The sequence below is a fragment of the Dermacentor silvarum genome, chromosome 4, assembly GCF_013339745.2.
Source record: "Dermacentor silvarum isolate Dsil-2018 chromosome 4, BIME_Dsil_1.4, whole genome shotgun sequence".
Lineage (NCBI taxonomy): Eukaryota > Metazoa > Arthropoda > Arachnida > Ixodida > Ixodidae > Dermacentor > Dermacentor silvarum.
Window position 1 is genome coordinate 43,534,278 of NC_051157.2, and position 25,838 is coordinate 43,560,115.

Here is a 25,838-nt window from a genome sequence, read left to right on the forward strand (position 1 = left end):
ATGTGCAAGGCGCGGAACGCCCTGAAGGACGTTCGGCCCATCGGGCTGGCCGTCTTTGACGCCGAGTTCGACGACTGGTCCAACACGTGCACAAGCTGGAACAAGTTTGGCAACTACACGCTCACGCGAGCCGCACGCAAGACGGTGGACGCCATCGGCGCGCAGAACCCCACGCACGTGCTGGATTGCGCCACGTTGCCAAAGTAAATGAGCGTGCACTGGTTCCTCCTCCAGGGTCAATAAATTGACTTTGCCATCTGGCTCCATCTCTTCTTTAACTAAAGATGACCCCGTTTTAAAGGCGAGGCATACAGAGTTGAAGAAAACGGCCGTCCAAGACTCGGTAAAATGTGCAATAGAGGGCCGGGATAATATATTAGAGGTTGCATTTTAATGCTATTCCTTTTGGTGCTTTGTCAGTGGTCACGAACGGCGCTCCGCCCTTGTTGTCACCAGCATCGGCCGGTCGTGAACAGGAGCTGAAAAGAAAGGAATAGCATCGGAGCGAAAGGAATCCTCACATTCAGGGCCGTAACCAATGGGAGGTTTACGACAGGGTTCTGACACCACACAAAATTATCGCTGCGACGATATAGTGTTTAGTACGACTTGCACATATGTAATTATATATGTATATGTCAAAATATACAATGTCTATACCATTACATGTCAGCGTTCTGCTATATTCACGCGCAAATATAAGTGAATATCTAAACATGGCTGCAGCTGTCTCAGTTGGATCGAGGTTCCTTCAACTGAGAAAGCAGTTCCTCTTATTGGTTCCTCCAACTTATTGGAGGAACTGTTTCCTTACTGGTTCGACAAAGGGCTCAGAATGCACTGGGTATGATCTGTTACATGGCACGCCAGAGGGGAAAACATCACATAAAGCCTCAAAGCCTCCTTTAGTGTGCCAACAATTCCCACGCTACAGGCAAGACTGAAATAACTTCAGATAGCCACAGCTCAGTTGCGGCACTCGTTTCATTGTTAATTTTTTTGTAACCAAAGCCGCCTTTATTCGATTAAAATGTTGGCGCTTTACACGTGCTTACGAATCTTGCTCCTGAAAAGTGATCGGGACAATGCTGTCCAACTTTATGTACTGTTTTGATGGTGTACGCGGTCGGCTGAGCTGCAGTTGTAAGCCAACTACTCACGAGAAAACTATAGCGTTGAAACATCTGGCGTTCTTACTGGTGCTACATAGCATCACCTCGGCGGGCGACGCGGAAGAGGCCGCCATTGCACTCGCATCGGGGCAACCTGATTGTGACGTCATCATCAGTGACTGTAAGACTGTTATCCGGAACTTCAGTAGCGGCTACATTACCAACCTCGCGCACTCTCTACTTGTCGCTCACCCACCAGAAAGCATCGTCCTCATATGGACTCCAGCGCATCAAGGACTCCAAGGCAACGAAATGGCTCATGCTGCTGCTCGAGGATTCACGGACTGAGTGGCCGCAAATGTGGGCCTAACTTTAGAACCTAATGACTGCCAACAACACACCAATAAAGACACACTCACCACATTCATGAAATTTGCACTCATTACAAACACGAACGCCTAGTGTATCCACCTTCTCTGTGCCTAGTACGCGTCAGAAAGATATATTGTGGCGCCAACTACAAACTCGCACTTTTCTTACCCCGCGCACTTTGCACTTATTCTTTCCTGTCACTAACCTGACAGCCAAGTGTCGCTTCTGCCCTGTCCAGACAGAAGATCTGTCCCACATCATGTGGCAATGCCAAATCAAATCCCCCCGCACCCTCAAACCAGTAAGTCCTGAGGTGGGCTGAGGAGGTAGCGGATACCTACCACGACTGATAGACGGTCGCTCTCCGCTGGCAGATTAGGATTGGTTAAATGCGAGCACTGGCTCCAGGATTTCGGCGGCCGCTTCAGATCGACCAGTGAAAAACACCATAGTCAGCTTATATTTACTGCAATTCACTACAGTTACTAGTTACGAGCCTTACACTTCGTGTAATATTCTAATATGTTGCTATCGTATTCATTGCTTCGCCCAAATGGCGAAACTGAGATTTTTTTAAATAAATAAACAACTAAACTTGTTCAGTGCCAGTTTTTTAAATAAATAAACAACTAAAACTTGTTCAGTGGCCACATTCGAACAGATAACAAATGGGCAACGTTGAAATGGGCGCAGAAGACTGTAACCATTACGCCATTGACGCTTTCCCCCCACAAAGGCGTGCCTCATAAACACATTGTAGTCTTGACATGTAAAACCCAGGAAATTATTTAAAATTATTTTCCAGTCATCATAGGTCAAAATGTGGGCCGATCCCAAAAATAGTGCAGTCTAAAAATAAGGATTATAAACAGGGATAAGGTGCCTCAGAAAGGCTGGCCAACGTTTCGATAAGAGGACCTATCTTCGTCAAAGGCGGCCTCGTCATCCTCGGCGGGTTAGTTTTAAAGGGTTAGTGGAGTGACGTCACGTCGATGTCCGCTGTGGCTGGCTGTAAAGGGAGAGCCAGCCACAGCGGACATCGACGTGACGTCACTCCACTAACCCTTTAAAACTAACCCGCCGAGGATGACGAGGCCGCCTTTGACGAAGATAGGTCCTCCTATCGAAACGTTGGCCAGCCTTTCTGAGGCACCTTATCCCTGTTTATAATCCTTATTCCTCGTGTGCTACTCCATTAGTCAGCCATATTTTTTGATTTTGGATTTGCAGTCTAAATATGTAAGCCGATCCCGACGCTAGTGCAGTGTAAAATTGTGGGCCGGTCTCGAAGATAGTGCAGCCAAAAAAATCGTCTTCCAATTTTTTTTTTTAACCTTTCCTGCTATTGCTGCCGCTGCTGTCATCAACCGTATTTTTTCCCCATTTTTGAGTCTGTGTTTGAGTGCCCCACTTTTTTACTGAATAACTGCATGAACTTTTGAGACAGGCCTCGTACATTAATTGGTCCGTGTCACGTAAGGATAGAAAAAAGTTCAAATAATTTCGCGAGTGAGGCTGGAAAACGTTTTCTAACACTTTTATTTCTTCTTAATTATGAATCGTTACCAAACCATATGAGCCTGTTCGAACCGGCTCGCGAATGAATCTGAACGCCGAATCCTAACCGAACCCAAAAACTTTTCGGTTCGACACCTTGATCCAAGCAGTTCACGGTTGCGGCGTGTAAGATCAGACAGAACTGTTCTAGATAATGGGGTGGACTACGTTGGCAGGGACCCGATATAAAACAGCAACGTCATTGTAACGATTGCGCTAGAGGTGCGCGCGCGTGGTTAATTGCGCTGCAGCCGCGACGTCCAACAGGTAAACAAGTGCATCGACGTTACGCCGGCGTTGTCATCGTCACTTGCACTGTGGTGCATCACGTTTACTTAGCCACACGTTAAAGTTTAGATGTTTCCTTCATTGCCGTGGTGTATCTGATCTTCAGTTACTAACCTGCACTCACGGGAAGCGCCTGCAGAAAAAGAAGAAACGAAACCGAAACCAATTCAAGGAGACATGGTTAGCCATTCATAGTACGCGTAAAAAGAGTCGAAGCAAGCCGTAGTGGCAAGGCCGTGTTTAGAAGCGCGCTTTCTTTGACCGAAATGATATGGTATCGCGTAGTTGTTAATGCTGCAGAATAATATGTTCCCGCTCTACGGCCGTGTCTACGCAGGCTGCAAGCGCAGTTTAGTATCAGAGTTGCTGGAAGAGTTAAAAGCCAAGAAGAAAAATGAACGACCCGATGAGCAACTCGTACGCCTTGAACAACGTTGCGAACCGCTGTTTCACTTCGTTCCCCGGGAAGCTGAACCGGAACCATTTGGTGATGTTCTCGACGTGGAAATGTCAGAAACTGAAGAAGCGCATGAAGAAATCGTGCCTAGCAATACCCGTGTAACCCACAGACCCGATAGGGATGAACTTGAAGTGTGTGGCGCCCCAGACGATTTGACTGACCTTCCAGAAGAAATACAGGTAGCAGAATCCTATCATATCCTAGCTAAACCTAGCTATGCGACTTTGACTGTATTGATCTTGGCCATTTTCCTGTGAGGATGTCAAAGGTTGATCATTGTTCGATACTGCAGGTGAACATTTCAAAGATTAAGGAGGCCCTACACTCTTGCGATGAAACTGCTGTTCGGACAGCTGACCTGTTCTTTATGGTTTCTGCAAGACCAGAGACGGTACGCAGGAGCATGCATATTCAGCAGTGTCGTATTATGACGTAGCGTAGACGGTGTTTTAACGCAGTAACGTCGAATGTTTTCAGGTCGCAGCGGTTTGTGATGAACTCGAGACGGACACTATCGCTGATTCAAAGATGCAACTGCTGCTGCGTTCGTTTGCAGAACTGAAATCGGAGATAAGTCTCATCAACGGTGTCGTTTTCGTGAAGTCTGCTCTTTTGCCTAAGGTACTGCGCAGCCTTGTTCTTGGTATATGACAGAGCAACGCTTAGTATTCCTGACGTCCTATTGCAAACTTAGTTCATTTTACGCCTTAACTAATTTCTAGGGGGTGTGCGAATATTCGCAATTTCGAATACAAATCTAAAAGTCTTCATTTGATTCGAGAATTCACTTTTCGAAATTGTCGAATAATTGTTTCTCTTTGAATATATGGGATAACGCACGGGTTAGATAACTCCTGCTCAATAATTTCCAGTCATTACATGAAAATGCCTCACTTCTAGGCATCCTGAATGTTGATCTATTTAAGCAAAGCAATTTATTATTCGGCCAGTTTCACCATATTTGGATACCTTTAAAGTAATGTGCAGTGCTGTAGTATCACAGTTCTCTCATTCATCGAACACTGCACTATACGTGCATCATGGTAACATGCTGTTCCCTTGTTTCATTACTGTCATTGTCGTACAGATGACTGGAAGTTATTTTTCATTTACAAGCTTCTCGGTTGGCAGGTCGTCCAGTTGTAAACGGCAGCGCATGCATGTATCAAATAATGTAAATAAGCCCCTTCTCTTTTCTGTGTTTTGTTTTACAAAATGAATTCCACGCAAACTTTACATTTCACTTGGTCTAGATATGAGAAAATATTCAGTTCGATATTTTAAGGTCACTTTTCTCAAATATTTGAATCGATTCGGGAATTTAACTATTCCAACACCTCTACTCATTTCCTAAAGGGAGCAGCGCAAGGTCGCCCTTTCTGCAAAAGCATGTTTCAGCAATAATTTATATCTTTCAAGTAATTTATTTTTCTCTCAATGGCTGTGTGAGATGAGTTGCACATGACATGTCAAGAAGTATCAAGTGCTAGTGTGTAATTTCAATAGCACAATTAATGTTACGAAGTTTACTGGTTTAATATCACAAAGTTGTATACTTAATATTGCTTCTTTCTTAGGTTTCTAACTTGGAAGAAGGCACCACAGCTCGTTCACTTATAGATTCAATCATAGCCTTTGCACAGGATATGCCACATGTGACAGTTGAAGGCCTTCTAGTCCCATTGGTCTCTGCTGAAAGTATGGGTTAGTCTACAAAGCTTTTACATATGTGCATACACCCATCTGTGGTAAAGCTGGAGCTTATATCATGAACTCTTAACCCAAATGCTCCTTTTGGCTTTTTTTGCGATTTCACATAGGCAAGACACAAGCCGATGTTGTGCAAACACTCATCAAGGAGGGGATACCAAAAGACTATGCTGCTATCTGCTTGAGGTACCTATTAGCCATTTCTTTGTTGGACAAAACATTTGTACTGCTCCAAACTTAGTGTGAACAGTGTTCTGCAAGGCATTTCCCTGCTTTGAATCCTAAGAACCCTGCGAAAGTAGATGGTACAGTGTATATTATCACTGTTTCCAATGGCATAGCTAGGTAGTGGTACACTGGGCACATGACCCCCCTCCCCCCTTTATTCCCCCTTCCCATCCCCATACAAGTGGGTGCTCCCCCCCCCCCCCCCCATCTATCTGCAAGAACATTGTCTATGCCACTGACTGCTGCGTATGCATATGGTTTAAGTTATGGTGCATATTTACAGGCCGTTTTATTGTTTATTGTAGACATACAAATAGACAATTTACCAAACATTTATAAAATTAGTCATTGAAGGTGCTAATTATAGGCCATAGCCATACGGATCAAGCATCGCAGCATTTACAATCATTTGTTAGTTACTTCAGCATTTTTTTTTTATTGTACTATATAAGCTTAACTTCAAATGTTAGCAATTCCGTAACTACTCTAATGTCATTCCACATTCACCTGCATTTGCAACAGTGGCTTAATTCTCACTCAACCAACTTAGCAACCAACAATGATGTTGGTTGCTAAATTAAAAGGAAATTTTTCACGTGTATTGAATGCACCATTGCTTGAAAATCTGTTGTTATACTAATATAAATTCACCCTTGCTTTGCTAAAAGCCTGATGCAATCGAAAATTCCAGAGCACCAAATCTAGCTGTAGGACTGCTGCCAAAAGTGCTGAAGTAAGGACAGTGTTTAAATGCTCAGAATGGACACTTTGCAAAAATGTTACTGTGCATGCGCGAGCAAGTATATTTTCCACCCAAATAACCTTGACCACAGGCTAGCAGAACGAGCTATTCTTTCCATTCAACACTCGTCCCTGTCTTTCCTTTATTTCATTTCTCCCTTTCTCTCTGTACACCGCGGAGGAGGGACATTCCGCAGAAATTTTTTTAAAGCCTTTTTGGTGCTTGTGCACCTTCGCTGGAATGTGCAACGGTGAAAGCAGTTAGAGCGAGAAAAGCAGTCTGTGTTTTCGGTTGGAATATGTCCTTGCAGGAAAGCCAACTTACAGATTTTTGCAAACTGACCATTGATAAATTCGATTATTCCACTTGCAGTCTTGTTTGCCCTTCCTCATCAGTCTGCTGTTTACACTGTAGCATTTTGACTGTGTCATGATTGCAAAATATAATGCGGTCAATAATTAAATAATCTCTTGGTGCACTATTTAACACAACCACCACTATACAGGCGAATGCTGCAAGAATCAAGGGCCTGTATCGAGTCGCTTGTTGCATTTGTGCACACAATAGTCCTCAAAAGGGTAAGGACTATACTGCCTCATGGTTAATATCATGTGTTTAAAGAAAAAACTATAACGCAATTCTTTTCCAGGGTCCACTAGAAAGTGTGTCCGCAGAATTAGTCAACTGGCTTACTTCTGTCAAGGACGAAAGGAGTACTGACAGCAAGTTTTCTAAGCTGCTTATGGATTTTGTCAGCTTTTATGGCTCACAGGTAACCTCCTCCTTTGTTTTATTCGTTTTTCCCACACAGCTTTCTTGTTTCTGCAAAGATGTATTATGTGACATCCTGAAGCACAGTATACATAGCCATGATATCTTTTTTCATTTATTTCACCTTCCCTCACAGATGTCACCTGCTTGCTTGGACAGTGTTGTGAAAGTTGTCAATGTGAACAGGACACTGCTGAAGAAGCCAATCCAGAACATGCTTACAAAACTTACCACGTAAATAGATACCTACAGGTGACCTAGGCATCATTTTACGATATGTACAGTGCATTAAATTATTCATTATATATGTGTGTACCAGATATGTTCTTGATATACAAATGCATTAAAAAAAATATAGTTTATTGCATCACTTTCTTTATTTCACCTTTCAAATGCATATATTTTTATATTTTTAGGTGGCACGTGTGCAGGTCTTTTATTGTGTCTGTCGCTGTTGTATACAAAAAAAAAAAAAGAGTTCCAGGAAAATAATTTGGGTGTTTGTAATATTCTGGGAGAGCAAACTTGAAAATGTGAATGTCAAAACAAAAACAAAACAAAAAAAAACCAGGCAAAGAAAAAAAATTTAAACCACACATTGGTACAAAGACCTGTGGCATCCTAACTGACTGTTAAGTTTCCTTTCACTTCCAAAACACTTTCTGTTGAGAATATATGGAAGTGCGATGTATATATTTTTGTAAGCATAGTTCGTGATTCCAACAAAGGCGAGGTGTTTTAAGCGGGAAAACCCGTGTACGCTACGCCGCTTGAGAGGCTTAAGTACATTATTTCTAAAGCTTCCCAATAAGCCGCCGCATAGACTTCGTCAATACCGCGAACGACAAAGACTGCTCCGAAAAAAAAAAAAAAGAAACACTACGAGAAAGTAGTATAGATGGTTCCTTTCTCATCGCCGTATGCAAGCCGCTCTAAAAAAAAAAAAAAAAAACTGACCGCCTCAATCTTTCTGGTGTCGTCGAGCCGCGCGCGGAAGAGGGGAGGGGGACACCGGCGCGTGTGAATGCCCTCATGCATGATCTGCTGGGCCCAGTGAGCCACATAAACGGAACCAGGCCGCGTCGATAAGAGGGAGCGCCAACGATGCTCCGGGGAGGTCAAGTTCGAAACGGAACCTGCTGCTGCCGCCGCTGCGGGCCGGCCGCCGCCGCGCGTCTGCCCAGCAGCAGCGCGTGCGGCTTCGGGGCGACGGCATCGCCGCGCGCGTGGAGCCTCGCATTCTTTCGCAGAGTCCAGTTCGCGGAGGATATGGGCGAATCGCTCCGCGTTTTCACTCTCTTGGCCCTGGTCGCCTCGACGACGTCCCTCATCAGGTGAGCAGAGATCGCGACGCGCTGCAGCGCGTCGCCTTTTTTTCAGTTCTTTCAAACTTAATTGCGCGCCTGCTGCAGGAGCAATCGCCGTTGCGATCGATCTACGCACCAGTGGCGCAGCCAGCGGGTGGCTCACCTGACACGTGCCTAACGCCCCCCCCCCCCCCTTCACGAAAAAAAATTCTGTTAGTTATGCGGCCTGCCCGCCCCCCCCCTCCCTCTTTCCCCTTCCCCCGGAATAAGAAATTTGTTAGTATATGTGGCCTGACCAGCCCCCCCCCCAGGAAAAAAATTCTGTTAGTTATGCGGCCTGCCCGCCCCCTCCCCTCTCCCCCTCCCCCGGAAAAAAAATATCTGTTCGTATATGTGGCCTGACCAGCACCTCCTCTCCCCCTCCCCGCAAAAAAAAAAAAAAAAAAATTCTGACTATGCCAGTGCTCCACACCTCCATGATTGGGATTCGAGCGTGCGCCTGGAATGATTCTTGTGTTCATGTGTGTCAGGATAAGTCGAGAAATTCGCCCACCCGAAGGTGGCATGAAATTGTGCAAAGGAAAATAAACACGGGTTTCCCAAAAATAAAGCTTAGCAGTTGAAGGAAAATTCAACCTGGTCCAGGGATCGAACCCAGGACCAACGCCTTTCCATGGGGCAGACGCTCTTATTATCTCCGTTAACCATAAGACTAGCAGATGGCAGTGTGTGGTTAAATTAGGCCATGACTTTAGCACCAGATATGGCAGTCCTCTGAACTATCCCATAGCTTCGTGCTTCTTTCAATTAAGAATGTAATATTTCAGGAAATTTGGAAGTTCGGAAAAAAATAACTTTTTTTTTCCCGGAAAATTTAGGAATATTGAGAATAACACTCAGCATAGCAGTGTTAAATGTAATAAACAAAGCACAAATTTATTTTAACACACTCAGTTTTGTAATGACATATTAATACTAGTAAGTTTCTGGATGTAACAGTGCCAGCGTGTGGGGCTGAGTGACAAACTCTTTCGAGGAAGTCGCTCCAAAAGCTAACTATGGATAATTCTTACCTAGTCGCTTTGTTGTATGTATGTAAATAATTGCCTTCCTTGCTCTGTATCGATCTCCCTGCTGTCCTTTCTTCCGGTCCTTTTATTCCCCTACCTCCACTCCCTCACTGCTTACCGCTGTTCAGGTGTCAGCAGACTGTGCTAAATAGTTAATGTGGTCAGCATTAATTTCCTTTCCTCCCTTTTCCTTTCTTTCATTATTAATTTATTTATCCATATATTTATTTCCATAGACAGCCAATTATTACTACAACTACTATTACATTTTCCAATGCATTTTGTACTATTCAAAGTTCTCGTCTGTATAGTGACCATCAGTTGGCAGTTGCGTGTATTTAGCCACATTTCTGTGTAGCTTGAGAATTGAGCAATATGAAACATTAGCTTTCTACGATTGTGGCATGGGTGCCCTCTTGTTCTTGTAACCGATCCATCTCGTTTTGTTGTGAATGTGCTATGGCAAGGCCTCATTATAGTGTTAGGTGAATTTTGACGTTTTCAACAGAGACCATCCAGCTGAGTGTCAGTTTGGCTCTGGCTATAGATATGAATTTACAAATTTTCATTCACAGTCACACTGCATGGTGCAAGAAGTGCCCTGGTTATAAGAGAGCAGCTGAATTGGAGGTCTTGGCAGCAACTTATTGCAGGTTGCGAAAGAAGCATTTGTTCTGTTTTGCTTTCACATTCTAATCCTCCTGTTCTCATAGTTGCACTTAGAAAAGCTTCAAAATGAAGCTGAATTTTATTTAGCAGGCTAGATGTTATTCCATGACATTTTTCTTGGATAATACAATGCTGTCATAATTGTGTACTCCAGCATGTGGTATTTGATGTTATTTATTGATATTCAGCAACAACGTTTACTATCGCTCTGACTTACAGTATACCGTGTTCATAAGTGACAGAATTTAAGTTCATTATTGTGAGTAGTCACTGAAAAGTAAGTACATGTTTTGAACATCACATTCGCTGAAATACTATCATTCTTCATGTGCAAATAGCAACCCGAGAGGCAGATGTTACTGAACAATGCACCTGTTCAGAACACGATAAAAAGTTTGAATACACGAGAAAGTAATCTGTCGTTCGTATGCCACGACGTCATTTTGTAGTAAGATTTATTAACATGCTTACTGAGCTATTTACCAACACAATCAGAATTAAGGCATTGAAAAATATTAATTTTTATCATTCCGAGGGTTGTGTATTTAATACATTAGTTAACTTTAGTGGTTCGTCAGAAGGGCATATTTACCCAGACATACGTGTCATGTATCCACAAAATATAACATTGCACCGTGCAATAGCTGCAAAAATACACATCTCTGAACAATGACAATGTTTGAGTTTAATGTATTGAGGTGCAGTGTTCCTTCATGGCAATGCTGTAGTCATCAGGATAAATTATATTCGTTTCATGAAATTATTCTGTCTGTAGGCTGGACATATTCTTTACAAAGGGAGCTGTGCTTTTTTTGTTTTGGGTGAAAAAACCGGGAAAAAAGTATTTCTCTTTGGTGTTCGTTGTTTTGTTCTGAGCCTTTACGTCGCTACACGTGTATGACAGTTTTGCCCGTTGATTAATTTTATTTACGCTATCACCTGCAGCGGGTGGGCTGCTTGATGGAAAAACCTGTGACAGCCATCAGATGCATTCCAGTAGACTTTTGTATAAGTGTGCACTCCCAGCCTTTATTAGAACTACAGTGTCCTTGAATACACTAGTCGGAACAACTCGAGGTGCACTGTGTTCAGCAAGAGTTTTGTAGCTATACCCGTGTGAGCCATTGCCGTCACTCTTATATAGTTCCTTACTCACAATGCAAATATAATTTTGTATGGTATTAAAGCCTCTATTAATGCCATTATTCAGGTTGTCGCTTTGTCCCAAGATATACCACAACGACTGAATCAGTGTGTATTCCACACTTGGCCAGGAGCAGTTGTAAAGAATTTTTTTTCCTGCCCACTCTCCTACCTTTTCATAGACTATTTCTCACTAGCGACTCTGGAAGCGACTGGAAGCGACTCTGCGGGTTGTCTAAGAGAACCCTGTTCATTCAGTTTAATGCTTGCTTTCTTCTCTTACTTTCAGCATTCCCCTACACCGATTCAAGTCTGTGAGGCAAACTTTGGGTGAGGTAGACACTGAACTAGTTGTGGCCCAGCCAAAGTACTACAGCGGAGAAGGTTCACAAGTGCCGATTCCAGAGCCACTGTCAAACTACCTTGATGTGAGTGATCAGCATGTTGCTGTGCAATGTCTCAATTCACCTGCATAAAGGTTTTCTCACTAAAACAACAGTCTGACTGTTCATTGGGGCAGTTGACACAGTGACACTGTGTTTGCTTATTTACATTCAGGGCCTCAGACTACACTATGCCTCGGGGACATTGCATGCCAGCCTTGCAATGTATGGAAGTGTAAATGCATGCCCAAATTTGAATAGCAATGAATGTAACAGGACAGACAAGTAGTGAAGTAAAGTACTCAAAAATTTGAATGACTATTAAGCCTTCTGTGTCATTATCTTTTCTGGAACGTTCTAACCTGTTACTGGTGCGATGTCTAAGCATATTTGTCACCGGTTTCTAATTCGCATGCCCACATCTTTTCTTTCTTGCCTTTCTAGGTGACGTGAAAAGTGAGTACACGTTAATTTACCTACTGATTCATCTTTCTCTCTTTCTATGCTTGCTTTTCGGTGCAGTCGACCTAACACACTTGCAAGCATTATACTTGGGCTGAGATTTAAAAATATTTTGGGTCTGGTAGCTAGCAACCTTACTCTTCTGTTGGCCTTTGACACTGACATATGCATCATGTTTTTTTTTTATTGATTGCGTAATTATGGAGAACAAAACAAAGTGCCTGATGTTCAGAATTGCAAGCTCATTCATTCATTCATTCATTCATATGTTCAAACTAATCTGCAAGGCCATTAAGGCACGAGCGTTAAGCGTGTGCTGGTGTTGATAGCATGTTGTATCAGCAAAAGCTGAAATAAAGTTGTGCAAGAAAGAAGTGCGGGAAGAACAAAAGACGAAAAAACAAAGGAAAGGAAAACTGAACAGTGCAGGCAACCATAACTGCAATTTCTTGTAATATGGTTGTGAGGAGTGCCTCATTTTGGCAGACATGTATTTTCTGCAGTAATAACTTGTCCAATGTAGCCAGAGATTTTAGAAAGGTGCCTTAAAGGTTACAGTGCAACAAATTATTGCATGAGTTTTCCATTCACAGTCACGGAATGCAGATACCAAGTGAGAAAATAGGGCTTTTTCTTTCCTTCTTTCTGCTCTCTCCAGTTTTGTGGAAATGAATGCTGTACATTTCCAAACTGATATGAATTCAGCATTTTTCTACAACAGACCAAACCAAAGATGCTTTCATGACAGCATAGCAATATCATGCGAAACAAATGTACTGGCACAGTTCCACATTCAGCATGTTAATCACATTTTCCATATGCTGACTCCACATTTACTTCACAAGCACATAGTAGCGCTGCATTATAGGCTGTTCATTTAAAGTATATTGAAGCTCCTTGATTTTCATTGAACCACTGGGAAGACTTCTCATTAAAAAGTTTGGCACATAAGGAAAGTTCTTGAAGCCACCTGTTTTAGACAGTTTCACCAAGTAAGTACCTGCATCTCTTTCTCGGTAGTACATATTTGTTTATTGCAAGTATACATCTGAAATCAGACTTTAATTTGGGTTGAAGCACAGTGCATTTCACAATAGTACACACCATTGCATTATTTCTTATATTGGAATGGTAAGTGGGTTCTTAATCAATTGTATACACTTAGACTGATTAATCTGTTCACAGATTCATGAACAATCTATCCCTTGCCCTCTTGCTACATACTTTTTTGTACTGTTCCTAATGTTATCACCACTAATGATGTTTAATGAGTACATGAGCAGACCACATAAAGCAAGACATTAAAAAAAATATCATAATTATAGCCACTATCTTTGTTAACATGCTCTGCATTGGTGCTCCAAATTTTCATCACCAGTCTGTTGTTCACCGTAGAATCAAATACTCTCCCAGCAATTTGTAATAACCCGTTTTCCATCAACCACGTAACCCTCTTCTGCATCCGGCTGCATTTCCCTGCTGTTTATTATTTAGGAGTGCCTACCATTTGTATTCATCTGTGCTATACTATCTATTTTTTATTGTAGAACCTCTGTCATGGTCACTAAAATTGAATTTAATAGGTGAAGACAAGTGTGTAGAAATGAATGCCTTGACATGTTCCTGGTTAACACATCTTTTTTTTTTTTTTTTTTTTCAGGCTCAATATTATGGACCAATCAGCATAGGAGTACCTCCACAACCCTTCCGTGTGGTCTTTGACACAGGCTCATCCAACCTGTGGGTTCCTTCGAGACGTTGCAAGTGGACCAACATTGCCTGCCGTAAGCTTCTGTAGATCATCTTCCTGTTCTAGTACTAAGCACATACTAAAATGTTACACATACTAAACCCATAGTAAGAATTCTCCTGTGTTTTTGAAATAGTGATTTACATTCTATGGGTGCCTTTTCTTTCCTCAACAAGTTCTCCATTGATCTGAGAGAAAATCATACTGTATTTACCAGACTACAGGCAGCAGACTACACATGTTTAAATGTAGAATTTCTGCACTGTGAGAAACGTTGCTGGGGTTTTGTTTCCAAAGTTACTGGTTGTACATGTAACTGGGCATGTGCCTGGAGACTGGAACTGGTTACTTAGTACTCGATTCTCAAAAATACCACTCACAAATGTTCTGCCTAGAAGGAAATAACACGCTGTTGATAATGAACGCCTGGTTTCTCCAACACATGGGCATAGCTTTGCTGGCAATGCGAGTGACCATTGCAATATATATTGTATGCATATTGCCAGTTTTACCATGCATGAAAGAAGATGTCGCTCCTGCTGACGGTGTACCATATGTAAGAAATCTAGTCCTATGTCTTTATATTTTGACAGAATTGACCCATTCAAACTGTAAACCAGGTTTGAGCTGTAGTCCGGAATTTATTACACTTTTTATTATATATTTATTTCATTGCGTAAGGCCGACCTGCTTATGACACTTTTTTTTTCTTCTTTTTTTTTTTTTTTTTTGCAGTGTGCAAAAGTCGCTTTTATAAAACTAGAATTTTACCTACAATAGCTCTTTTGGGAAGTGCAATATCTGTTCACCTTGCCTAAATGAAAACAGTCAAGTGGAACTAGTATTTCATTCATGAGTTACACAAATATGACTGTTCTTTTTGGTTTTCTTTCTTTTTTTTTTTTCAGTGCTCCACAAGAAGTATGACCATGCAAAATCAAGGACGTACCGTAAGAATGGTACAGCCATTTCGTTGCGCTATGGCACTGGCAGCATGACTGGCTTTCTGAGTGTTGACACAGTTTCACTTGCAGGCATTGATGTGAGTGGGCTCCACCTGGGCATTTCTGTCTCACTAAGGAGGGCTGCTGGGTTCATTTGTTATGCATACAGTGGAAACTGCACCAAACAGAAACACAAGACGACAGACACTGTGCTGTAACAAGACAGTAGATTATAACTAAGGAGTATTGCAGAGCTAGACTGCAAAGATTGAAATCGATTATTTGGTCACATCTTGTCTGGTCAGACATTGAATTAATGTTAAATGAGGCTGATCCTTAGCCAGAAAGATGCGATTAACACAGCTTTAAAAAGGAATTTCAGCTTCCTTAATGAAGCGGTGTTCTATTTTGTGAACAAAGCTTTCATATGGCAGTTGAAACACCTCTTGAAAGCTTTGTTAATTACAACATATTGGTCGTCATCCTCATTCTTTCTTTAACAAGCGGGCTAGTTTGTTCTACATCATTTGTTGGAACAGAACCTAACAAGGAACACAAAAAACAAGGACACAGGACACTTCACTGTAACACAGTGTTAGATTGACTAAAATAGATTGGTGGGTCAGCTTGTTACAAACATCAGCTGGTTTGTCTCTTTCACAAAGGGTTGCTGCATTATGCTTGAAGGAATTAACTGATTACATGCGTTTTTACATCGAAGTTGAATGTATTGTATTAAAGAGACATTAAGAGTCTGCGAGGGCTCTGCAATAAACACGACCTTCTTGGCCCTTTGAAATGTGATAGCTTTCTTTCATTCGCCATGCTTATTACAAAGATGACACACTTGCTGTTTAGCTGAAATTTTTCAGCATTTGCCCGCCGCATTTTTTGCTCTTTTGTATTGCTCAATGAGTGCTACCGGGTATAATACATTGTGATAGACTAATTAGAAAACTGCGTCAAAGGCTCACTGTGAAGATATATACTTCTTGCACTTACAAAAGCTTGATTCTTCATTTCGCGTAATGTCTGCAGTCTTGGTGTTTCTTTGATAAAAGGCATCTACTAAAAGTTATTTATTGTGAATGAGCATCAACGTGTTTCATGCGCAGTAATGTACTTTCGTCTGATTGTTCCAGGTTCAAAACCAGACTTTTGCTGAAGCAGTCACTGAGCCAGGTTTGACTTTTGTGGCAGCCAAGTTTGATGGCATCTTAGGTCTGGGCTTTAAAAACATTGCTGCATCCGGTGCAAACACGGTGTTCGACAACATGGTCTTGCAGGGCCTTGTACCACAACCTGTTTTTTCTTTTTTTCTAAATCGGTGAGATAATTGTCTCCTGTCATCTTATGCTTATGTTTCTTGCCCATTGCCTTACCCACTTGGCCACACTCAAAACGTTGATGGTTCGAAATGTTAGGCATTAGAAAACACATATGCAAGAAGAACAAAAAAGTAAATGCAAACGGCAACTATCAACCGCCTTTCTAATTTCTCTTTTGTCTGTGTTTTCTATGCCTAACCTTTCAAACCATGAACCCTTACCAACTTGCTGAGCTTCCTATCACTCTGACACTCAAAACATACTTAAGTTTATGATGACTGAGATTTGAATCATTAAGAATTTTGGTTACTAAATATAATCTGAAACAAGGTTGGTGCACTTTAAATAAAAGCCATATAATTTAATTGAAGCTCTGATTTAATCAAAACTTTCTGCTCTCCTACTTAAAGCATTACCAAAATACTTCTACATCTGTTGCTCAAAGCAATTGCAAAAAGACATATGCAGAACACTGAACAAAGAGGATCTACCTTATTTAGTTTAAAGGCTAGTAGCTTTCTTTGGCTCTTTCGCTCGTTTTTGTGGTCGCTTGTTGGATTTTCACCGCTGGCACAAAGTTGCCAATGCAAAGGGCGCTTGCGCTCTTGCAACCGACTTGCAAGGCGTGTGCGTCATTGAACGCCAGCTATATATTAAAGCTCTTTGAGACGCACATGCTGTCCACCGGTACTACCAATGTGCAGCTTAACGGCTCTGTTCTCCACAGAATTACGCAATGAAACAAGCACTACCTAAATGTTCTCACTGCAACAAATATATGTTGTCAAGTGCATTATTCCTATAATAAAGTGAATAGCTTACTTGAAACTTTTGGCTATTTTGATTACATTGACATTCATTATCGATATTAATTCTGCATGAATTTTTAAAGTTTTTTATTGAAGTCTAATGTACCATCGAAGCAGCCAACCACAGGTGGGTATTTCAGAACAAGTCATCACTACAGACAAGTGAATTTATATTTTGCTCCTGCTGAAATTCTGCCTCAGCTGAAAAATCAGTCACACAACTCTGTTTTCTATCAGTTCAGTATGGTGTTCCTTGAACATAATGAAGTGTATATATTTCTGGTCAGCTTTATGTTTTAAAGATGTAGTCTCGCTTAGCTTTTGCATAGCCTTTGTATTGCTGATGCATCCAGAACTCAGCGGCACACTTTCAGATAAAGGGAAATGACAGTGACTATTGTGAGGAATGCTGCAACAGTTATGGCTGGCTTTTCAGTATGCTTAACACTTTTGTTCCTTCTTGTCTGTTCCTTTTAGAAACAACAATTCGTCAACTGGTGGTGAAATTACATTTGGCGGTGTGGATAAGCGCTTCTATAAGGGCTCTATTGATTACGTACCTATCACAAAGAAAGGCTACTGGCAGTTTGCAGTGGATGGGTAAGCTGTAAAACGTTTACTGAATTTTTTTTTTTTACATGAACACGCGTTTCTGAGGAGAAACATAGCCTTGTTTTCTTTCGTAGTAATAAGGGTCATGCTAAACATTAGGATTAATTTAATAATGGTGAGGGTCGAGGTACAATCAGCTTGGTTTTTGACATTTTCACAGCCTTTCACAGCCTGCTACTTTTCAATGTATATGGACTATTAAAAACCAAGACACATGTTATTATATACATTACCGGAACCGGTTTACCACCACACATGCCTTGCACATGCTATACGCCATCTTCAAATGATTTTGACATGAAATGTCTTTAAAATAAAATCGGTCAAAGGAGGTTGCTTGCTAAAACCACATGTAATGAAAAAATGTTATAGCAATTATCAGTGATATCTGTGTACGTGCCTTACCTTGGTATCGTTGTGAAGAGGGAAGAAGCTACTACTTAATCATGCATGTGTTGTGCGCACATTGCACCACGCATGACGCAATCGAAGTTAAATTTAGCCTTGTGTGCGTTCAGGCGTTCAGGGAGGCATTGCTCGGCAGTACATTTGCCCATCCAAACAGGAATGGTCGTATTTGAGAGAGCTCACTACGCCATTGTTGGTATAATTTATCAAACTCACGCTGGTGATTATCAGGAGTTATAAGGCCCATAAGTGTGGAATTATTGCACACATTTCACGTTTGCTCAGCTATGGGCCCTCTGTGTTTGATATGTATGGTTCAAAAATGGTGTGAGGAGACTTAGGCAGCAAGACAAAGTGATATCCAACCCTTTTGACTATGGTGGAACATACGGAGAGCAAGCACAGGGGTTTGAGGCAAGCACAGGATTTTCAACCATCTACGAGTGCGGTGGGCTTGAGCAGCACCGGGCAGTCTTCTTCTTCTTTCTGGGGTTTTACGTGCCAAAACCAGTTCTGATTATGAGGCACGCCGCAGTGGAGGTCTCCGGATTAATTTTGACCACCTGGGGTTCTTTCGTGGGCGCCCCCAGTAAGGGGGTCATTTCTTTACTGTAGTGCCCAAATACCCTCTGCAAAACAAATAAGCCCACTACGAATAGGGAGCGAGCACAACTGCAAAATTAGACCGTAATACGCTCACTAGCTGTGACATAAGTTAGGCATGTATACTTTCCAATGCATGAATAAATGTAACTTGCGCATTTAATTACGTCCATTTCTGTACCCTAGTGTCCATACACCATCTGCAGAGTACAGACGATGTTTCACGTACCCCACTGCAGCTGCGTCCCTGATACAGCCTACCCAATTTTTTTGCATTCGCCTAAGAGCAAACACATGGCCCACATACATGCTAGCTAGCATTTAAAAATTGCTGTTCATTTTCGGACATAGTAGTGTTGGCACTCTCAGAACCAACACTGATGTCTTCACTACTTTGGTTATTCAATTTTGCCAGCTCTTTTTGGGAAACAAAGGCATCAAGGTTGAGTACCGAATGCATAAATGCTCCATATATATCCTTGTACGAAAAAAAAAAAATTGTCATTCTTAAATGTGGAATAGTGTACTTATAACCTGTGTGTTCGCCATTTCATGAAGGCAAGTGTTATTTCAAGTTCAATATGTGATAAAAGAACATGCGGCACATGTGGGTGGTATGCAAGTGTTTCTTAATCATGCTCGAACTACGTGTAACGATACCTTGTTTCCAAAAGGTTGTCTCAATATGCGGCTGACAAAGTTGTGCTTGAATTCTTCACAACCACGAGACTAGACTCTCATGTGTAATGCTGTCTGTAATGCTCATACTCTGCGAGTGACTGTGTGATGTATTGTAGTGTGCCTTGCTCTCTTTCTTCTTTTTTTCTTCTTTATCTTTCTTCTCTTTCCCTTTATGGCTTTTCTCCTCTTCAATTGTGTGGGCGTGGTGTCCCTCTTAGGAGAAAATTGCTAGCCAGCTTTTCTTTCTCTTTGTGGTGTTTACATATGTTTAGATGATTAATCATAATAATATCTGTGTAATTTATAAATTACTGCCTAAAGAATTTTTACAAAATTACCTGCCTGAGAAATCATTTCTTGTTGTATTCAAAACAATACCTTGGATGTGGCATGAGATTTTTTTTCCCCTAAATTTAATGCAACAAAATGCAATGATCTCAGCTGCAAGGCAACTAAGCTCTGCAGAAAAGCCAACATCTTGGTGTCTGGAGGGCAGGTCTACCATTAGCGATGACAGAACACAGCATAATGGTTTCTACAACAGAAAAAAGTTTGACTACTGTACGAATTCATTTTTATAATCTTTAGGTCCAATGGCCTAATCTACTTCAGCAGTGAACATCCATGTGGCATCAATGTGCAAGCGCAGTTGCCCAGCATGCATGCATCCAGCCTCCCTGTCTATGCATTGTGTGTCTGTTGTAATGTTTTAGTGTAGTTCAATAGGCTGTGCTAAAGCATGATAGGTTAATCATATTTATGCAGATCTGCATTAATACACAGCACAGTACCTGATTGGCTATCATTCTGTGCTGAACTGTACTGTTAATGCCACAGATATGGTTGGATAAGGCATTGTTGCTTTGCATTATAACTACAATACTATATCTTTATATTTTTATTTGTCACGAGTCCCCACATGCATTATATTTGTGATAAAATTGTATCTGTGCCGATGCAGTAGGTGTGTCTTCAAGCAAAGCACCTGCACACAGCAATTGTCTGTGTCATTCATGTCCATTCCAGCTTACGTGCTGTAAAGCATGTTATAATAACAGTAGTAATCACTGCCCTTGTCTTGTTTTATTCTTATCACAGGTCTAAAACGTGTTTCACTTGTGTTTGGTGTAGCATTGGCTGTACTGAGAAGCATTTAGCAGCAGTGTTAGCAGGATTGAGAGCGTTGGAGTAGTTATCCAGCAGAAGAGATCTGTCGATAGAGAAAGGGCACAAGATTGCTTCCCTCTGTCACGTGTGGGCTGTGCTTACATGACACATTACTTTCTTCATATATTTCAGGATATCTGTGGAAAACAGTTCGCTGAAATTTTGTGTAAACGGCTGTCAGGCTATAGCAGACACCGGCACATCACTAATGGCTGGCCCCTCCTTAGAAGTCATGAAGCTTCAGAAAATTATTGGTGCCTACCCTTACTCGCATGGTCAGGTATGGACACTTTTGACCTTGTGCAATTGAACAGGTACCTGCTATTGAGCTGCTGAAATTGAATAACTGTCCACTCTTGTTTGAATTAGTTGTTTCATATTTGGCAGTAATATCAAAACGGTGCAATATTATGAGGACTAAGTAAAGGCACATAGGACTGACACACACAGGCAGCTATGCGTTAATTCGATGGAACTCTATATCGTCCTTGTCCTGTTGCACTGTTTTAACCTGTTGACTACCAAAGCCAGCGAACCGCCAGGTCCAACAGGGGCCATATTGCTCAATCCAGCGATTCACCGAGCTGGAGGTATGGTTGGTTTAAAAATTTATTTATAGATAGCACGATGAGCAATACACGGTATAATTGATTGAAAATGTTGTCATTAGATGGAAATGCTTGTCCACGACAGCGGAGGTTAGGTTTTTTTTATATTTTGAGTACTTAGTACTTAGTGCAAGCTTGCATAGCACCCGCAAGTGGCAAAAATAATCGGTACGCAGGGCCCCGCGGCACGCATAACATTTGGTAGCCATAAGATGACTTCCTACATATGTGGCCATTATAACACATGTAGTCCAGTTTACCATAGCATTTCTTTTATTGAAAGGATGGGATATACGACAAGCTGTTCCACATATAACGCCTTCCGTAAACTTTTTGATCTCCTGGATGGTGTTTATAGTTTAATACACTGTCTATGATAGATAGAATTGAAGCATTCAAAATGTTTATTTATGTTTATTCTAAGCATGTGTTTTCCACTGTATTGTGTCCTAGGAACTTAGCTCTCCTAAAAAGTGCAATCTGTTATCCATGTGTTTGTGCTTGTGTCCTGTACTGCGTTTGCTGTAGAAATTGTTCTCTTATACTTAACTTTCCTTCTACAGTACACAGTGAAATGCGAAGATGTGCCTAAGCTCCCAGCCGTCACATTCCAGATAGGAAATCGTACATACACTCTGACAGGGAATGACTATGTCTTAAAGGTGAGGTGCATTTGGCAACATTGATATTTATCATAATGTTATGAAAGCTCATGGGCACTCCTAATGGGCAATTACAATTAATGTGGCATTTCATTATTAAAACAAACTGCTTTCAGCTCCTTACTAGAGTAACTATGGTGTTGCTGAGCTCATCATCTGATCCCAAATGTAACAGCACAACTTCGGGCAGGCAGCAGAACCAACTAGCCCGCTCTCTGGTGTTGTTAAGACATATACCATCTGCTTCTGTGAAGAGCCAAAAGTTTCAAAGACAGTGCAATGGAGATAATCATGCCTTTCTTCGGTAACGCATCACTAGCAGTGGCAGATGTCAGTAAATTCATTTATCTTCATCTTGGGGGGGTGGCAATACAACACACATTAAAAGTGCTTGCAAAAAGAGGAAAAAACATACATATACTAAAGCAAACAACCACAAAAAAAAATTTGGTACGATTTGGTACAAATTAAAACAGGCGAACGAAAAATTTGGAACGTAAAAAAAAAAAACTGTGTTTGTTTTTGTGATATCACTAGTAAACAAAATAGTTGCTACTTCAGCTCAGTTAAGGTTTTCTAAAGAACTTTTCCTAATTGCTTTAAACGAGTACTGACACGAAAATTTAGCGTCCTGCTTTTCTTGCTTTTTTTAGATAGCTGTCGACTCTGTAATTACAATACGAAGCCTGAATCCCTAGCAAGCACCACAAATAATTAATTACAGCACCTCTTATACGACCCATTCAAGATGCGCATCAAGCTCAGCGCAGAGTAGGACCTAAAAAAAGGAGACTTCTGACGTCACGGAAAGTGGAGATGGTGGTATCACAAGCAACTTAAAAGCATGCCAGTCAGTACAGTGTGGTGGTTGAAGGTCGTACAATGACCATGTCACTGAAAGCTGCCAAACTGGTTCCTCCAATTGTTCACTTCTTTTGGAAATGCAGGGGGCACACTCTCCCCTCCTGTCCCATCAATTGCTGAGTGGACTCGGGTTTTGATAGCACAGCCTTGGTGCGTGTACGTATCGGTGGTATAGCACATGAGACCACCGCAACAGGTTTCGATGACATCTTGAGTCTCTGTTTTCACATCAAAAGCCATGCTGCACTCGGCACTCATTTTGAGCTGGTCACATTAAAGGCTAACATAGTTATTTGTTGTGCTCTCAGGGAATTGAGGCTCCACAGCACAATTACTGAATCGGCAGCTATTCAATAAAGCATTAAGAAACAAGACAAAAATTTTCTGTCATGTAAGGTATACTTGTAAACGTTGAAGTGCTTGAGGGTACTTGTGGCAATTACAGGGTTGCAGTTGGGTAATACTTGAGGCATGTCCGCTTAGTAGGAATATTGAGACTAGCACCACTTTCAAGATATTTGACCTTGAACTGTATCTCAAAATACAGTCATGCTCCACTTCACTTCTTCCCACATTGCATAAGGGAGCTAGGCTTTCCAGGAAAATAGCAACTGGAATTAATTGAATGCATTTCTCAGAAATATTTGGAAGGATAGCTAGAAACTGGTTCTATTTTCAGGATTTTTGCTAAGTGTACATGCCTTGAGCACTTATCAGCCTCAATTCCGCAAGTACAGCAACTGTCCAAATGCAGTTTATTAAATCATCATCGTCATCAGGCTAAGTTATGTTCACTGAAGGATGAAGACCCCTCCCAATGATCTCAGTTCTGCATCATCTGACATCCTGTGCCTGCTAATTTCCTAAATCAAGGTTAATTAAATGCTAATTAGAAAGTTTTGATTCATTGATTGGCTAATAAGTTATCACATGTTATTTGACATTCACTGCTGTTACCAAAAGAAGCATATGGTTATCTTTGTTGCAGTGCCTTTAAATATTTTTGCCCTTCCAATTTGATGCACGTGGTATAGTATTGGTGCTGTAGTCTGCACACCATATGAAACGTGGCTATGTTTACACAGTAAGTTGGTTGCATGTCATTGAAAGCAAGGTACACAGTGTCATAATAAGAAAACTGAAACCCTGCTCTGTGCAGAGTAAGTTGATCCAAACCAGTTTGCAATTGCTCATTAGTACATCAGGTTGCTTAATCAATATTTCTCTGGTAGTTTTTATATTACTTATTTATGTATTTATTTATTGAAGGCAGCAATCCTTTGTACCTTGTGTCATTTCAGATTACACAGTTTCGCCGCAGCCTGTGTCTTTCAGGATTCGTGGGACTTGACATACCAGCCCCACAAGGACCTCTTTGGATCTTAGGCGATGTCTTTATAGGCCGATACTATACTGTTTTCGACTACGGTGCTGCTCGTGTTGGCTTTGCCAAGGCTGCCGAAGTACTCTGACCTCCATTACGGCTGCTTTCTTTGCTGCTTCAGTTCTTTCTGCCTTGCGAGTTTCTCTCCAGTACATTGTACGTGGGCATTAAACCCTGCTGAAGTGATGTAAGCAGGCATATGAAAATCTGCATGTGTGAATTTTTTTACTTATTGAGTGAGAATGGTAGCAGTAAAGTAAACAGGATATTAAGCCAAATTTTAAGTGCACTAAGCTATTGGTAATTGTATATGGCTTTTATTTCAAAGATAAGTTGGGGCAGAGTCATGCAAATCACAATAAAATTTGTAGTGTGCCTTGACTCACATTTAGAGCCTAATCACTAGCTTGTGTACTTCTATTTCTGTGTACACACACAATGTGACATGCGTACAGCACACAAGGTTCTGTAAACGACAGACACGTGAACTACTGGATGACACTTTTCTGCATCACAGCAAAATGTGGAGGGGGAAAAATAGACCAGTCAGGTAAGAATTGTGCTGTTTGGTGCAACTGTCATGTTGAAGCTTGAGCAACAAAAGAATGATTTCATTTTTGTGTAAAAGATGAGACAGTAACAGTGACAACCTCAGCAGCACAGAAATACTGGAACAGGGACATTGTGGCCCAAAACAAGGTGGGAACGCATTGTTGAAAACGCGTTGCATCAGAAATATCTTAATCCACAAATACACAATGGTGAGAGGAATATGTTTCCACAGAACCAATAATGGCAGCACTATACCTGCCCACTCTCCCTTAGGCTCGTTCTACGATTTTACAACTGTTTTGTCAAGTTTGCTGCTCCTCCGCTTCCTCTCTATCGGTGTCATATATGTCCGCGGGATTTTTACGAATTTATAAAGTTCTCAGGTTAGCAGGTATGCAGCTCTCAACTGGTGCATGCTTAGCAAACGATGTCCCTATTGTGAGTTAACATAAATTCGAGACTAATATGCGTATTCGTGCTTTTGATACAAGTGTTGCCCCTGCATGCAAGAAAAACAGCGATTCGTGCAGCTCAAACTGTTTTCACTCCACTACTCGGGGAAATTTTCGTTAGATCAATTTTCAAATGTTGGGCGAGTGAAACGAGGGGTCGTACACGTTGGATACTTGTCTGCTGCTCCGTCACGTACCTTTTCCGGTACCCGAAGTTCCATTGCCTGCTCAGCTCACGTGCTCCGATTTTGCATGTTTGTGAAAGCAATCTGTGTTGGGCAAAAGCGTGGTACGGCAGGCGTTGTGCAGGAAGAAAGACAGAAAAAGCTTTCTTTAGGCATATGGATATCGTATCATTGTGGTGACGACCAAACACTACAGAATGTGACCTCTGCGCCCAGCAGCTCGCACGATGTGCGAGAAAGAAATGTGATGGGCAAACGATCCTTGATACACAAGTAGAAATTATTAAGCTAAAGTGGGAGCAAGTGTTTACAACTGCATTTTAAATTGTTGCAAGTGTGCTATTTCTTGTGACTGCTATGTACGCGACGAGCGAGAGCCTTCATACGCGCTTTATTTGAACTACATTTGAATCAACGTTCGGCTGGACCACCGTGGGCTGGACTACCTGGACCATGGTCACCTTGCATGGCCTGGACGACAAATTATGACCGCCCAGATGTGGCCAGAGTTTTGTAGGAAACTCTATGGACCAGAGAACATCTATCATCTGGCTA

At 41.6% G+C, this 25,838-nt stretch overlaps 3 protein-coding genes and 1 long non-coding RNA gene across 4 annotated transcripts in view; 3 read left to right on the top strand and 1 right to left on the bottom strand.

Annotated features, from left to right (window-relative positions):
- The window catches only part of LOC119448582 (uncharacterized), a 44,753-nt gene extending 44,502 nt beyond the window's left edge, over positions 1 to 251 (top strand). The window contains exon 4 of the mRNA XM_049665501.1: positions 1 to 251. Within this exon, the coding sequence (XP_049521458.1) occupies positions 1 to 207 (207 nt within the window). The 3' untranslated portion in view covers positions 208 to 251.
- On the bottom strand, positions 251 to 25,560 carry LOC125944687 (uncharacterized). The gene is made up of 3 exons (XR_007466362.1): positions 25,296 to 25,560; positions 14,974 to 15,143; positions 251 to 479 (listed from the first exon to the last, which is right to left on the bottom strand). It is a non-coding gene; the product is annotated as an uncharacterized LOC125944687 (long non-coding RNA).
- On the top strand, positions 3,545 to 7,609 carry LOC119449879 (uncharacterized). The gene is made up of 8 exons (XM_037713160.2): positions 3,545 to 3,968; positions 4,082 to 4,180; positions 4,267 to 4,410; positions 5,367 to 5,493; positions 5,610 to 5,685; positions 6,975 to 7,047; positions 7,119 to 7,241; positions 7,377 to 7,609. Exons 1-8 carry the CDS (start codon positions 3,621 to 3,623, stop codon positions 7,476 to 7,478), a joined length of 1,092 nt encoding a protein of 363 aa, XP_037569088.1. The 5' UTR covers positions 3,545 to 3,620; the 3' UTR covers positions 7,479 to 7,609.
- Positions 8,265 to 24,548, top strand: LOC119449880 (lysosomal aspartic protease-like). The gene is made up of 9 exons (XM_037713161.2): positions 8,265 to 8,574; positions 11,719 to 11,857; positions 13,935 to 14,058; positions 14,933 to 15,066; positions 16,111 to 16,295; positions 17,583 to 17,705; positions 20,709 to 20,856; positions 21,748 to 21,846; positions 24,012 to 24,548. Exons 1-9 carry the CDS (start codon positions 8,345 to 8,347, stop codon positions 24,180 to 24,182), a joined length of 1,353 nt encoding a protein of 450 aa, XP_037569089.2. The 5' UTR covers positions 8,265 to 8,344; the 3' UTR covers positions 24,183 to 24,548.
- Positions 25,561 to 25,838: the final 278 nt, after the last annotated feature.

Excerpts from the sequence above, each read along its gene's own strand:
- LOC119449879 (XM_037713160.2), top strand. The coding sequence starts at position 3,621 with ATGCTGCAGAATAATATGTTCCCGCTCTACGGCCGTGTCTACGCAGGC. Across the intron at positions 3,969-4,081 it reads ACCTTCCAGAAGAAATACAG|GTGAACATTTCAAAGATTAA; the intron begins GTAGCAGAATCC and ends TCGATACTGCAG. Across the intron at positions 5,686-6,974 it reads TATGCTGCTATCTGCTTGAG|GCGAATGCTGCAAGAATCAA; the intron begins GTACCTATTAGC and ends ACCACTATACAG.
- LOC119449880 (XM_037713161.2), top strand. The coding sequence starts at position 8,345 with ATGCTCCGGGGAGGTCAAGTTCGAAACGGAACCTGCTGCTGCCGCCGC. Across the intron at positions 14,059-14,932 it reads GTGGACCAACATTGCCTGCC|TGCTCCACAAGAAGTATGAC; the intron begins GTAAGCTTCTGT and ends TTTTTTTTTCAG. Across the intron at positions 15,067-16,110 it reads TTTCACTTGCAGGCATTGAT|GTTCAAAACCAGACTTTTGC; the intron begins GTGAGTGGGCTC and ends TGATTGTTCCAG.